Consider the following 14,652-nt stretch of genomic DNA (forward strand, 5'->3'; position numbering starts at 1 on the left):
TGAGCACAGAAGCTGAAACAGTACAAGAGTATTAATAATAGAGAAATAGGTAGTGAATAAGCAGTAGGCACTAAGAATTGTGTGTATAAGCTAACATATGCAAGCAAAAATATTTAATTCCACATCCCATTTATTATACTTTATGAAGTTTGTTTGCATTATATGATTTAAAAACTAGGACTTCTATAATACTGACTCAGAGGGGTGAAAAATGCAGTACACAGCCTGAGGTTCTGCTGTTGTAAGGCATGTGCTCTGTATGTTGCTACATTTTATATTTGCTTGACAATCTGTATGTGTTTGTATGTTAAATTTATAATGTTGGGGCAACACAGTACAACCATTCTGTTAAAGGTCTTCGCTTCTCTACTGGCAATTTTGGTGAAATTTCATTTTCATACACCAATTTCACAACCCTCCTTTCTTACTGCTGAATGCCAGCTGGTTGGTATGTGCAGGTGTCTGACCTCATAGGTTTTAAGTATATTAGTTTTCTCCTCTGCGTAGAGGACAATTCTAGTGCGTTAGTGTTGTGAGGATTGTGTATAAGCACATGGGAGAAGAGAGCAATTACCAATCATGCATTTGATGCCACTTAATACTGCATGTTGGAGACTAACTCCAGATTGTCCTTTTAAAAGCTTTCTTCCATGTTCCAAAAGCTGTGTTTACATAAACTAGCACTGAAAGTCCCTTTGTTGTGTGTAGAAGTCAAAGGTGCCCTACATCTTCACTGACAACAGAACCAACAAGGAACACACACACACACACACACACACACACACACACACACGAGAAAAAAAAAAAAAAAAAAAAAAAAAAAAAAAGGACCGTGTCATTGGAAGAAAGCCCACAGACTGCAGCGCCACAGCCTGGTGTTGTCCAGAAGTCACACGGTGAACAGAGCCGCAGATGAGACTTGTTGCCTAGCAACAAGCAGCAGGAGTAGGGCTGGGGATTGCTTACTCTCAACAGTAATTTAATACCTCCCAGTACAACAAAACTAAACAACAGGGCAAGAGTGGGCACTAAGGTAAACACAGGTGTGGTAGTCTGGATATAAGAATTGCAAAGCAATGACACTCATGGCAGAGCCACAGGATAAAGGTAACAAAACTTTAACTTACACTGGCACAGGGAGCTGCAACATTTAGCTCAGAGGTCAAAGCAAAGGTTTTCAAGTGGAAAAACTAAACTCAGCACAGTAGTTAGTTAACCAGGTACTTGAGCTAGCAGAAAAAGCTATGAATGATATATAAGGCAAGTTGAAATATAGTACATTTATTGGTATAAGAGGTAAAGTAATATGACAGACATTCAGGAGGTGTGTATTTACAGTGAAATGTGTAAATGCAACTCCGCCCACTGCATAACATGGAAAACTAAATGGTTTCTGGAGAATTCAAAGTACCCCTCTCTCCTAATAAGGAAGTATGTAGAACCAGTAGTTTCCATCTGACCTTTTCCCTTAAGAGTGTAGAAAGTGTGTTCTTTAAGGTCCTTATCTAGTTGCCACCTGAAGAGCTTTTTGAGGAGCTCTAATGAGGCAGAGCAGCAAATTCTGTTGAGACTCAGCCAGCTAACTAATACTGTTGGGTTACACAAAGGCCCAGCGTTGATTGATGTTCGAGTTACAGCGATCCATCACTACTAGGTCCCCTTGTATGGTCAAGCACTGCTTCGAGAATGGGTTCAGCAGCAGCTTCTCCTGGAAAAAAAAGGCAAAAATAAGACCGTGGGAAGAACTGCTCAGGTGATTCCACACTGAACTCAATAGTCTTTTCATTCACAGAGGTCTCGGCACGTTTGAGCAGACAGAGCTGTCGAGGGCATCTGGTTCTGTAGTTTTACTTCGTCACTAGGTGTCCTGCTAAGTTCAACCACTGAAAACTTGTAACATCCCATCATTATTTAAATTTAAAAAGCAGCTGCCATCTGAAAACAAATTAGTATAATTCAGTCAAACCTTAAGTGGTGAAAAGCATAGGGGTATTGCACAGATCACACATTGAGCCTTTTCATCAAACCAGATTTTAGACTGAAATGCTCAGTTATAAAAACATTCAGAAAGAATAATTTTAATAACATGTTAAAATCCAAGTTTTGCCAGCTTGCTCCAATTGTACTTACAGTGCTTTGCACCTGCTTCATTTGTAGGATATTTTTGACATCAGAGAAGTATTACTTGCCAAGAGAAAGTTAGTTTTCATGTACATATAATGAAAATATCCTGCTTTAAGAAATCATTCCCACTAGCAATTAGGGCTCATTCTCACACAAGTTTCAATATGTAGACTGAGTCAATGGTTTGATTGCTAGGTTTCAGTGCTTTGGGCAGTTAAAGCATTGCTCTCAAGGGACTAATACATAAATATACTAGGACTTCCTTCACACACACACAAAAATCTGCAAGAAAACAAAAGGTGTCTTCACCTGTGGCGTTTAACTGTGTATTCCATCTTCACCGAGTTTATACAACTAATTTTCAATAGCATATTTTAAACTGTGCACATGCAAAATTGTAGAGTCTTTTTAAACACTAAGCATGTTTTTAAAAAAAAGTCATTAAAGCATACAAAAAAATGTTGTGAAAGTAATATCAATACATTTGCATGGCGCACTTACCCTTTACTGCCACAGATATGCTGACTGACAATTGCAGTAACATACCATAGTGAAGTCCCACACTTGTCTGGGGGCAACAGTGGTTCCAGGGCCTCTGAATTGGCACATTTCAAGTTTAACAGGTTCCGATTTTGGGGTTGCATGAAGACACAGCTGCTTCTTTACATAGTGCTGCAGCTCTTTGCGTGAAGTGTACTCAAAGTACTGTGGGAGGTGGAAGAAAAGGAGAAAAAAAAAGGGCCGTAAACCCCGTCTTCAGTAACAACAAACCATAGCCATGAAAATACAAGGTCATCTGTAGTCTTCATTTCAGAAGAAAGGAAAACAAACTGGAGGATAAATCTTTCTTAAACCACCACCATGATCACAAGATTACCTGTTTTCCACCCATGTTGTGACACCTGTACAAAATCACCCGTTTGCCTCCTGCATTGTCCTCCCCCACATCAAGACACTGCTTTGAGTCCAAGTTCTTGATCTGTGCAAAGAGATGGGCAACTTTCTTATATCTGTAGCTTCAGCAAAGGGTGTGGCAGGGGAAAATTTAATTAAAGAACTCCCACATCTATAAAGGCAGCACTGCACATCAGGTTTATTGCACATGAATCTCTTACCGCTCCATGCATGATGGGATTCAGGTCTGGGATGAAAACCTCTGGGTAGATGTTCTCCAGGTACCACGTAAAGTTTCTACAGTGCAGCCTCTCTCGCAGTTGTAAGCGTTCAGATATATCCCCAAACTTGTTCTTAAGACAGGCATACGAGTGGTTTCAAAAAATGGTTTGAAGAATAGTTTATGATGCTGAACCCTCCCAAAAACTACTGTCATAAGCCAATGCAAAACAGAATTATCCATTTGTCTTAATGTGCATTAGTCTCATGCCTTTGTTAGGCACTTTGTGTCACTATGCAAGATGAGCACTCTATAAAAAATTGAATTGAACCAGTAGAACTCCAGTGAAACATAAAAACGGAATATATGAATCAAACGATTTCACTTTTGGTCAGCTATCCTTTACAATGACCTCTTTCCATATTTTCTCATGTGGGCCTGTCTGACAATATACATGCAGTACCATTGCAATTGAACGGGATCATTTTCCTGAACTCTTCTAAGAGACAAGCACCTTGTGAAGCCTTATCTACTTGATGTATAAAGTAGATTTAATGCCACATTTTGACAATTAAAAATAAAGATAATTCTCAGCACATTGAGAAACTGTCATACCATTCTTGCAATTACGGCAGCGGCGCGTTTCCTCCGGTAGAAGATCTCTTTGTAACTGCCCATCCACACCTCAGCCAAACGCACCTGGTTCCGCACAACAACCCCGGTTCCCTCAGGAAAGGTGTGGGGGCTCTTACTGCGAAAAACATGCCCAACCACAGAGCAGGGAATGATCTCCAGCTGTCCCCCACAGAGCCAAACCTGCACACAACAGAGGACCCATCATTTGAGCAACTTCCCCAACACCACACAGTCTTACTCTTTTCTACATGGCTCACCCTGAAGGACATCTCCAAGTTCTCCCCTCCCCAAATCTCCATCTTGCCATCGTAAGTTCCAATACGCTCAAAGTATTCCTTGGAGACTGCAAAAAGGCCACCGGCAATTGCAGGAGTCCTGAGACACATACACACTTTGTAATTTCACATATTATTTCAACAACTGAATAAACAAGCTTCTCATTGTGCAGACAACCAATACAAGCATGTAGTCACGTGTGATGCTCACTTGATGGGGTACGTCTCATTCTTGCGTCTTTCCCTCTCGTGCTGTGGAACAGCCTCCCAGCCAAAGGTCAGGTCCCAGTGGAATATGCCGCGGTTGCGAGTGCGGGGGTAGGCCATTGGCTTGTTGAACATGAAGGTGTCTTTGTCGATAGAGGCGATTTCAGGGCTCACCACTGCAGTGGGCTCCTCCCTAATCCGTGCCAGCAGAGGCTCCAGCCAACCATCAAAACATTCACCTTGAAGGAATAAACAACATAACACCTCAGAAGGCCAGCCCCAAGGACCTTCAATGAGAAATGCCATTTTGTGTTAGATGTCCAACACTCTTAGAAGACTGCCTCCTTGGCAACTCACAATGGGAGTCCAAGAAGGTGAGCACCTCCCCTCGAGCCTCCCTGGCCCCCAGCAGCCTGGCAGCAACCAGACCCTTCCTCTCCGCTTGCCGCACCACTCGCACAACCTTCAAGAGCCTCATGTGTGTCTCCAGGTTGGCCTGTAAGTGTGCTACAAGAGGAGAGGATGACACAAAGCTGCCTTCCCAAGAGGGAAGGCACATGAAGTAATCATTGATGAGTCTCCGCACGGCTTACCTTGGGTGCTTGCATCATCCACCAGCAAGACCTCTGTGAGAAAGGCTGCTGGGACTGTGTGGAGGACACTGTAGACAGTGCGCAGGAGCGTGGACCAGGCCTCATTGTGGAAGACAATGATCACACTGGTGCTGGGTAGAGGAGGGCAGCGACGGAACCTGTGCTCAACACAACTGACAACCCAAAATGCAGTCATGAGGAACGCTCCAACACTCCAAAAGGGTTTTAATGCACTCCAGTATAATAAGCAACAGCAAAGTAAATCTTGAGTACAATCCCTTCTTTTTATTAACTATTTGTCCCAATTAAAACAATTAAGGGGAGTTACTAAAATATTTAGGACTGAAAACTGGAATATTTCACCCTTATACTTTAGCCTCAACAGCAGACTTTTTCCCCTTTGAGATTTCTAAAGAACCCTGAGAAGTTTGTTAAATGCTCTACAGCACTTCTACAGTTCAGGGAGTTTCGCTTCAACCAGAGAATCTACCAACTCTGGGTGCCGCGTGTCTTTGCCCAGGCTGCGGTGCACAGAAATGCGATCGCTGGCAAATTGGTTGAAGGAGGTTTTCTTCATGCCCTCCTGCTTCTCAACCAACTCCTCGGCTGACAGCTGGCCCATCACAAAGGCTTTCCCATCAGCTCCCGGCACCGTAGGGCTTTGAGGAGGCCTCTCCAGATAAGGCCTTAGATCACTGGGACTGTAGAATCCAGGCTGGCAGCTGCTGTTGAGGTTTGCCCCATGTCTGAGGGGAGGGTCTAGGGGGGCACCAATTTGTAAGGCCAGGTTGACATCAGATCTGCTGACCACCTGCTTGACCCGCTCCTTCCTCACAAGCCGGTCTGGGAACCACGGCTCCGCCGAGGACTTGCGTCCGATGTCCCAGTGCATCACCAAGAGCAAGAGCAGCAATGTGGTGGTGCCCAGCAGTGCCAGCTTGAGAGGTGAGAAGTGACAGGAGTGGCACACATGCATGGCTGCACAGTGACAACTGACCAGGAGGAAGAACTGGACTGAAGACAGACAGCAGAGCTGTGACTTCAACTCAAATGAACCTAACTGGCTCTTTAACAAAGAAGGAGAAGAAGAAGAAGAAAGGCACTCTGCCAAGGACAAGAAAGCTAAAACCACTAAGATTTCAAAATGCTAAAGTTTAAAGACTTGGTTTTAAAAACGTATTGCAAAAGGGGAACCGAATTGTAATGAGAGCTAAGCAGCTGAGAAAAGCAGTAACTTTAGGGAACGTAATTAAAGTAGTGACATCGACTGTGAACGGAAAGATCGACGCTAAACCTTCTCTGTTTAAGAAAATTACGAAATATGCGGGGCTGCTGATTTACAAAGGCGTAACTCCTCACGCATAGAAGGGACAGAAGGTACGTTTGCGGGCGGAACGGAAGCGTCTGCCTTCGGTGACCCCCCTCGCGCTCACTTCTGAGCGCAGCACGTGCTGCTTGTTCCGCTTATATTCCGCGTCCGCAAACTTAAGCCATGTCCTCGAACCTACATTTTCACGCTTTAGACTGGAGTTTAGTAAAGGCTACATTAAGTGATAAGCACAGTGTTTGGTGAGAAATCATGTGTACCGTGGGACTTTTACCGTATGCGGTAATCTGTTGACGGCGGTTATTAATTTGTTGACGTTCCTTTTATGGAATAATTTTACTCCTCCTTCTGTTCTGTAGGTTAAAGTTTACAAAGACAGACAGCGCTTAGCTCGGGATGCCGCGCACACCTCCGTGTTTACTAGTCCGCCATAGCACTATATCCGCGGAATAAAGCTTTGTTTGCTTTTTACCTGACACATAGGCCTAGGTACCCGGCCCTTGCAGTACACACACACAGTGAGTTACTTACAGTCATGCGTCAGAGGCGCCGCGCCATCCTCTTTTAGTAACTAGTATTCAGTGATCCATTATTTACATTAAAACTCAAAATGGGCACAGCGCACACGATTCCTCGACCAAACACAATACCATAAAATATCCCCAAGCAGTAATAATGCACGTAGATTGAGGCAATTTTCTTAAAAATAATGATCACCGACGGCTTACAACGCTCTGGGCTAAAGGGCGACCTCTTGTGGCGTTTCCCCGCCATTTCGCCGGACCGTGGCAGGCGTTGCCATGGTTACCGCGACAGTAAACAGTAGCTGGCAGAATTACTCAGAGTCCTTTAGTGAAGACGAGTAAATGGCTTTCTTTGGAATCACGAGCTTGGGCTACCAGGATCCGTTTGCAGGCAGAAAATTGTCAAGTCCTCCGGAAACATCAGCTGATCCCGGTAAACAGTTCACCTGAAATGTAGCCATGACGTTTACAAAAGCAGTAGTTAAATGAGTTTGTAGCAATCAGAGGCTAGCAAGTTCACATTAATGTCACGTTTTTCTCCAGAGCGACTTATAACGTTATGATGCTTACTCTGATTGACCTATTTGTACAGCTAGGTGACGCTTACTGGAGTAGTACTGCACTCAGGGTGGTGCAACAGCAGATGCAATTTACCATTGTTTTTTGCGCTGCCACTTTTATCTTAAACAGCTTACAGTGACTTACCTACTTATACAGCTGGGTAATTTTTGGGTTCTATCGCACAAGGTGGGATTTGGACCTGTACCCTCCGAGTCCACAGCCAGCAGCTCTAACCACTAAGCTACCGACAGATTGTGTGGGTCCCCTATTTTGGCAGGTGTGGAGACGAATGCCAGAAGCCCCTCAGAAAGCACCAAGCAGGCCGCCACCTCCTACACGCACAACGGCAGCCAGCAGAAATTCAAGGAAATGCTGAAACGGAACCAGATGCCAAGAGGTAACTTTCCTCCACTGTCAGATGCTACACATCCACACTATCTGGTTTAAAAAGGGGCAGCAGACACTCTCTTGGTTAAGTCTGTAACGTCCTTGGTCAAGGTACATACTTGCATATGTAGGTGAGAATTTTCTCCAAAGCAACTTACGGTGTTAATGTGCCTGCAATTATTTACCCTTTCGTACAGCTGGGCAGTTTTACTGCATAAGTGCTTTACTCAAGAGTACTACAGCTAGGATATTAACCTCTGACCTTTGGGTCCAAAGGAAGCAGCTCTGACCACTATGCTACCAGCTGTCCATTTGTATTTTACCCTGAATTGACTCAAAATTCTGTGCAGTTTAGGTGATCCTGGTGCTCCTAGTGTGGCAACCTGCTCACCTTGAAAATTATGAATATACTCTGATGTCTTAATATGTGAAATCATTAAATGTAGCTTAGCTGTTCAATTAGACCAAAGAACCCCAGTAAATCTGGGGTTCAGAATATCAAACTTGCATTAACAAGCATGTGAAGTTAGTGTCCTCACTCGTTTGATGATTATATCGAGCTGGTATGAAGCCGTGATAGTATGGAAGTGTTCAAAAGACCTTCTCCCCTCTTCAGCACCCAATCAGCTGTATCGAGTACCTCTCACAGACAACCAGCAATACGGATGGTGGATAGAAAAGAAAGAGCCCTGGATGAATGTCAGCCACTTCCCCTGCAAGAACAGCGAAATGACCAAGTATGAATTCACAGTTTACCTTGTTTTAAAGCACCATAAATTCTTACTACATTATCTTAGCTGGTTAACATGAAAAAAGTAAAAATGTTACTAGTACCCATATACAGGCAATCCCGGGTTACGAATGTCTGACTTGCGTACAACCCGTAGTTACAAACAACCCCCTCGTTAAGCCTACTATATTAAAAATTCAAGTTGCATACAATGATTCGTAATAACAAACGCTACTTTGCGGCATGGATCAAAACATTGCATGTCTTCAGTGGTTTGTTGGCTCGTGAGCGCGTGAGCCCGAGGTAGGACAAAGACTTCCTTTTCAGTTGGACCATGTTGCCGTAAAGTGTCTTGTGTGTTACTGTATTTGGCTCTAATTTTTTTGTTTTTACCCTCATAACGATGGCATCAAAGCGTAAATGTAATGCATGTGATGGTGATGCATCAATGAAAAGCAAAATGATCACGATTGAAAATAAAGTGGAAATAATAAAGCGGTCGGAAAAAGGTGAAATGCCAACGAACGTTGGAAAAGCTACAGTCGGTCAACGATCAGGACAATTTTAAAGGACAAAGCAAAAATAATCGAGCATGAAAAGGCTCTGGCCCGATGAAATTTAGTTATCACTAAACAGTGGTTTATTGAAATGAAAAGGCTATTGATAATTTGGTTTGAGGGTCAAAATGAACATGATATGCCTATTAGCCTTGCTTTAGTGCAAGAAAAGGCTCGAAGCCTTTTCAGTGATTTAAAAGCTGCATGTGCAGTAAGTGAAGGTGAATGTGACGAAGAATATGTGGCGAGTAACGGTTGGTTCAGTTGTTTTAAAGGAGGGCAAATGTATACAATATTGTACAGTGAAGCAATGAATGTCGATGTAAGTGCTGCGACTAAGAGTTCCGACTTGCGTACAAATTTGACTGAAAGACAGACTTGGGAACGGAACTCGTTCGTAATCTGGAGACTGGCTGTACATTTATTAATTTAGCTGACTTTTTTCTTCAAAGCAACTTGCAATGTTAAGCTTACAATTATTTACCTGTTTATACAGCTGAGTAATTTTACTGGAGCAATGTAGGGTAAGTACCTTGCTCAAGAGTGTCACAGCTGAAGGTGGGAATCGAGCCTGTGACCTTCTGGTCCAAGGGCAGCAGCTCTAACCACTACGCTACCAGCTGTCCCTGTTTACAATACTTTTCTTAACAAATTGCTGAATAATTCCATCTGTTCAAAGTGTTTTGTGATGATGGTCATGTAATAATTGTGTTATTGTGTGGTGCCGTGCAGCGGGTGGCACCGGTGCCTCAGCACCTGATAGTGTGCAATCAGACGTGGGTTTGAATCTGGCTCAGTCTGCGTGGAATTTGCACGTTTTCCTCATGTTAACGTGGGTTTCCTCTAGGTACTCCGCCTTCCTCCAGTTTCAGGTGAACTGGTGACTCTAAATTCACTGTGTGTGTGTGTATATGTGTGGTTACACTGTGATGAGACTGGCATCCCCTCTAGCCTGCCTCATGACCTCTATTTCTGGGATAGGATCCAGACCACTGCAACCCTGCTTTAGGACATGTGGTTTAGAATAATGAATTATTGTGTGGTTTACAAGTATTTATGCACTATGTGCACACATGCTGGACCATTTCCTGCTACTAATGTCAAGGAGGAGATTAGCGTGGATATGTTGACAGAATTGGGTTAAGCTGGATACAGCACAATTTGCTATAAATTCTGCAAAATTTAGTATGGTTTTTGTGTAATCTCAACACAAATAATGGTTCTTTGTGATTCTCAGGTTTGCCAACGAAATGTCCATGACTGACAGAGAGTTCAGCTTGTTCTGACCGACTATCTTCCTGCAGCACTGACTCCAACACTAGTGACTCAAGAGTCTCGTCTTCCCGAAAATCATTGCCTTCAATAAAAATGTTGCTTTGAAATGAAGCTGAATATTTTTTTTTGTTGTTTTTGGATGTGTTAGCTATTTATTAATTCATATTGAGAACACACCCAGGACAAAGCTGCGGAGGTTGGAAACTATCCCAGCAGCATGGGGAAGAACCAGGCAGGAACTAGGCCTGGATGCGATGCCAGGCCATCTCAGGGCATACGTCCAAACACCCACACACACTTGGCATAACTAACCTGCAAGTCTTTAGACAGTGGAAGGAGTAAGGAGTACATGCAGAAGATTCTTCTGCGCAAAGACACGACATAGAAGCCACACACAGAATGTGCCCCAGCCAAGAATCGCACTGGGACAGAAGCACCAATGTGCACCTCTTCTGTGACCTTTACCTGGTTTTTACTCATTTAAGGACAGACCCTCAATTCTTTCATAAACATGGATAGTTGCCAGCAGCTTCGTTTTGAGATACTTGTACATCCCACAGTGCTTATAGCTGGTCAGTGAAGGGTGGTTTTTAAATGAGAAAAATGTCCTACTTCACTGACCTCTGGTGGCTTGAATAGAATAATGAGTTCATATGAAATCATGAAGAGAGAGCGGTTAAAATTTTGGAAGTCAGCTAGTGAAATTGCACCAGTACATTAAATATCCCTATCAGTAGGGATATGTGGACTCATGTCTGCAATATTCATTCTTCTCTAAGATACAGGGCAATGGTTCGTATTAACCACTATGTGCAATACAGACATCATGTTAAGAGCATCACGCATCCTTCATAACCACCAAGAACATCAATGTGCTGCTGAAGACAACTTGCAGTCACAAGAAAGTTCTTATCTTCTCCTCAAACCACAGGCAGTAGAATTTCCCATCTCCCAATGACATGTATAAGCAGTAGAAAATGCATAAACAAGGCCGTCATTCGAAAACAGAAGAGCAAAAAAGTGACAAACGTGCCATCAGTACTCAAGTGCACATTTCAGTGCAGGGTGTGAAATATTTTGCTGTCCTAATGCATTCCATGTGTACACGTGTTCTCAATATTGGAAAACACTGGCAGTGACTCAAGTAAGCAAGTCCAAATCAATGAGACAAGTTTACTGAAGCTGCACACGTTTCACAGACTTGGGTTGAAGAAAATTATTTCTGTCCGCAGCTAAATTTCTTGCATAAGAACTAATGATTGGTAAGCGTCATTCCATGTTGTTCCCAGTGTTTGCTTTCAGCACCGCATTGGGGTTTCAGGAGTGAAGTGATTTATAAGCTCTGGTTAATACTGATCTTTTATATCTGCACAAGAGTTTCTAAACTGCACAAGAGATTTGCGAAGTGCTGAAGTAAAAGTGCTGGAGAGATCAGAAGGGAAAACTTTACATTTGTATGAATCCCCAAGAAATCATCTTGATAAATGATACAAATATGCTTTTCACTTGAAATAATCCAGCAACTGTGACCTTTGTCTCAAAACAAGATAGAACAGAAATAAACAATTATAATCTGAAATACACTGGAAGGAGTTTTTTATAGAATTAGCCACAGTAGTAGAAATGATCAAAGAATATACAGCTCTACTAACACATTTTCATGATGTTGCAGCAGAACTCTATGTTTGTGAGGGCACCAGTTCTATGTAACACTCCACTTGGGGAAAAGAAAACATGACAAAAGCAGAAAAATAATTAAATCAGTCATTTATTCTTCACTTCTCAGTTTTAAAATTTGTTTCCGTTGTCTTTTTCAAAACCGGAAATCCAACCCCTTTTGTTGTCCTTCTGAGACAAGAAAGCAGAATTTATAAAGCACTGGACGCCACAGTCAATTGCGCGGGGCCATCTTGTAGTGGTACACACCTGCTTGCTTCACACACTCTTCAACACAGTCAGTCGCACTTCACCTGTAACCGCCTCTCATAAAGTAGCACTGATGGGCAATTTTCACCCTACGTTCTTCATGCGAAAAGCAAAGACAAACCATTGCGAAGGGTGACAAAAAGATAGGGGCGAACAAACCTGGAACAAAGACCCGGTCAACTTTTTGTACAACAATCATAAACGAATATGCGAGGGACATGACAAAAAAAAGGGCACTGAAAGTATGCCGAGTTAGAATCCTGACAAAGTGTATGCTCGATTTCTTCTTTGCACAGTAATTGACCTTCAGCATCACGCCATAAACACACACTCTCTCGTCAGATTGAAAGCCAGAGAAACATCAGTAGCAAATGTAGGGGATTACGACTGCTCCTTTCATTTAAGGCAAATGTATTTTTTTTTTTTTAAAACAAAAGGTTGAACATAAAACAGATTCCTTTATGCTGTGGGAAGTTTTCTGTGGGACAAATATATCCTTTCCAAAAATGGCATAACAGATAGTACTGCTGTTGAACTGCAAACATGTTGGATACATCACACTGTCAGAGGACATTGCTAGTGTGCTTCACTGTAGAAGCGGTAGAAACGGAAACGTACGGGAAGTGGCTGATTCTCACTGGCTACTGGTCCTTGGTGATGATGGGAAAAATACTTGTTTAGACTCCATGGGACTCAGACATAAGTATTTCTGAGTAATCTCTGCTACGCATATTACAACGCTGACGAATATTTAAATTATAAACAGGTATAAGCACTGGGCCTAACTGGTCAAATTTGAAATGACCACTTAGTACTGACAAGTTTGTGCTTATGTGTGACTTGTTCTAGGAGAGCATTCTAGTCTTTGATCACTTCAGTTGGAATGGAAACATTTTAACAGTAATAAACAAAAACATGAATACAGTGGTGATAAAAATACATAATATTAAAACAAAAGAGAGGATACCACAATCAGACATGCTTTAGAGCAGTAAATTTGGCAAGAAAGCAATTTGTTGTATCATAAAACCTCACAGTGAAAAGAGTTATGCCCCTTGAAAATTATAAAGCACAGTATTCAGTCATAATTCATATGTATATTTCTCTCATAAAAAAGTCTCTCGTTTCTGAAAGCATAAAACATGACTGTCTGGTACCATGGTATCACAATGCCAGTGCTTTCTACAATTTTCCTCAAATGCTGCTTTGTTTTGTACCAAAAAAATACTTTTCTGAAAGAGAAGAAACATGATCGAGAGTCCTTATAAACCAAACGGCACAACCTTCCATTAGCATATTGCATGCCTTGGCCGAGGAAATGCCTGCTCAACGGGCCCCTATTGGGGGGCCATACTGTTCATGGGTGTAGCACAAAACTCAAACTCAAGGCGGTGTCATGTGTACAGGCCCCACCGAGCTTTTGGTTTGAAATGCAAGGCTTCTGTTATTTTCCTTCACTTTCATAAGTTGAAAGAAGAGGGGGGGATGTTGATTAAAATCCAGAGATTTTTCTGTTTCAATGTTGGATTGATTACCTGGGAAAAAAACTGCCGTTGTCTCAACTTGTCTTTCGGGAAAAATGGGAAGTGGTCCTAAATCTTTTGCTTTCAGCATGGGGAAAGATGGAAAAAACTACAAAAAAAATCAGGTGAGGAAAAAAAAATACAAAATTTTCCAGCCAAAGAATAACTGGTCATTAACAAGATCATTACTGTTGCAGATACTTCAAAGAAATTAACATGAGTGTTTTATGTGTTTTCATTAAATAATTTGCTCTTTGGTCTATATTTTTAAAATTAATCTATCACTGTATGTATGGCATTCACAAGCATACACACTTCTTCATAAAGGACATCTTGATTAAAATAAATAAGTCATCCAGAAATGGCATCAAAGTACCTGTACTTAAAACACTTTTAAAATAAACAAGAAAAAAACAAAAACAAACAGTAGCCTTCTGTACAGAAATTTCCTTCCAAGGCTAAAGGCCTTTCATTAAATAAACAGACTTTGTATCTTTCAAGTTGTGAGGGATAGATAGAAGCTTTAAACAAGAACAATCTTCCTTCATTGTGTGCAGACCAACACCAGGATATCACACCTGCGCTACTCTTCTCAGCATGTAGTGAGTCCTTTTGTTTCTTTATTTTTGTTTTTTTGTTCAAGTGACCACATCGTTGTGTGTTTGACGTTTGCTTGTCTTGCAAGTTCTCCCTCCTGGCTTTGTATCATTTTGGCAGGACCGCTGGAGTCACTGCTAACTGCTAGGAGGGCCATCATTCAGGAAGTAGGTGGTCATCTCCCCCTTCCCTTTGACCTTCACCACTCCTCGACACTCCAGTTGGTAGCCTTTGCTGGCTAGCACCTGATACATATCTGTGGTCACCTACAGAGAAAATATACAGGAGAACACTGA

General features: G+C 42.2%; 3 protein-coding genes across 7 annotated transcripts in view; 1 reads left to right on the forward strand and 2 right to left on the reverse strand.

Moving 5' to 3' along the window:
* Positions 1-1,265: 1,265 nt before the first annotated feature.
* Positions 1,266-6,994, reverse strand: LOC108918221 (polypeptide N-acetylgalactosaminyltransferase 6-like). 3 transcript variants are annotated; one of them, XM_018725326.2, is made up of 11 exons: positions 6,808-6,994; positions 5,444-5,963; positions 4,950-5,122; positions 4,714-4,863; positions 4,361-4,595; positions 4,132-4,249; positions 3,854-4,054; positions 3,240-3,371; positions 3,002-3,103; positions 2,671-2,829; positions 1,266-1,708 (listed from the first exon to the last, which is right to left on the reverse strand). In XM_018725326.2, exons 2-11 carry the CDS (start codon positions 5,923-5,925, stop codon positions 1,598-1,600), a joined length of 1,863 nt encoding a protein of 620 aa, XP_018580842.1. In that variant the 5' UTR covers positions 5,926-5,963; positions 6,808-6,994; the 3' UTR covers positions 1,266-1,597. The 3 variants fall into 3 exon arrangements, with proteins under 3 accessions (XP_018580842.1, XP_018580841.1, XP_018580844.1); XM_018725325.2 differs by lacking the exon at positions 6,808-6,994 and having other exon boundaries at positions 5,444-6,143; XM_018725328.1 differs by lacking the exon at positions 6,808-6,994 and having other exon boundaries at positions 1,658-1,708; positions 2,626-2,829; positions 5,444-6,143.
* Positions 6,995-7,068: 74 nt separating this feature from the next.
* spmip11 (sperm microtubule inner protein 11) lies at positions 7,069-10,380 on the forward strand. The gene is made up of 4 exons (XM_029247693.1): positions 7,069-7,233; positions 7,639-7,758; positions 8,365-8,485; positions 10,273-10,380. Exons 1-4 carry the CDS (start codon positions 7,143-7,145, stop codon positions 10,319-10,321), a joined length of 381 nt encoding a protein of 126 aa, XP_029103526.1. The 5' UTR covers positions 7,069-7,142; the 3' UTR covers positions 10,322-10,380.
* A 1,701-nt stretch (positions 10,381-12,081) lies between these two features.
* The window catches only part of LOC108918490 (adenylate cyclase type 6-like), a 63,592-nt gene continuing 61,021 nt past the window's right edge, over positions 12,082-14,652 (reverse strand). For all 3 annotated transcript variants that reach the window (XM_029247689.1, XM_018725795.2, XM_029247692.1), the window contains one exon: positions 12,082-14,622. In XM_029247689.1, the coding sequence (XP_029103522.1) occupies positions 14,494-14,622 (129 nt within the window). In that variant the 3' untranslated portion in view covers positions 12,082-14,493. The remainder of the gene's footprint in view (positions 14,623-14,652) is intronic.

Source organism: Scleropages formosus, chromosome 22, assembly GCF_900964775.1.
Source record: "Scleropages formosus chromosome 22, fSclFor1.1, whole genome shotgun sequence".
Classification (NCBI taxonomy): domain Eukaryota; kingdom Metazoa; phylum Chordata; class Actinopteri; order Osteoglossiformes; family Osteoglossidae; genus Scleropages; species Scleropages formosus.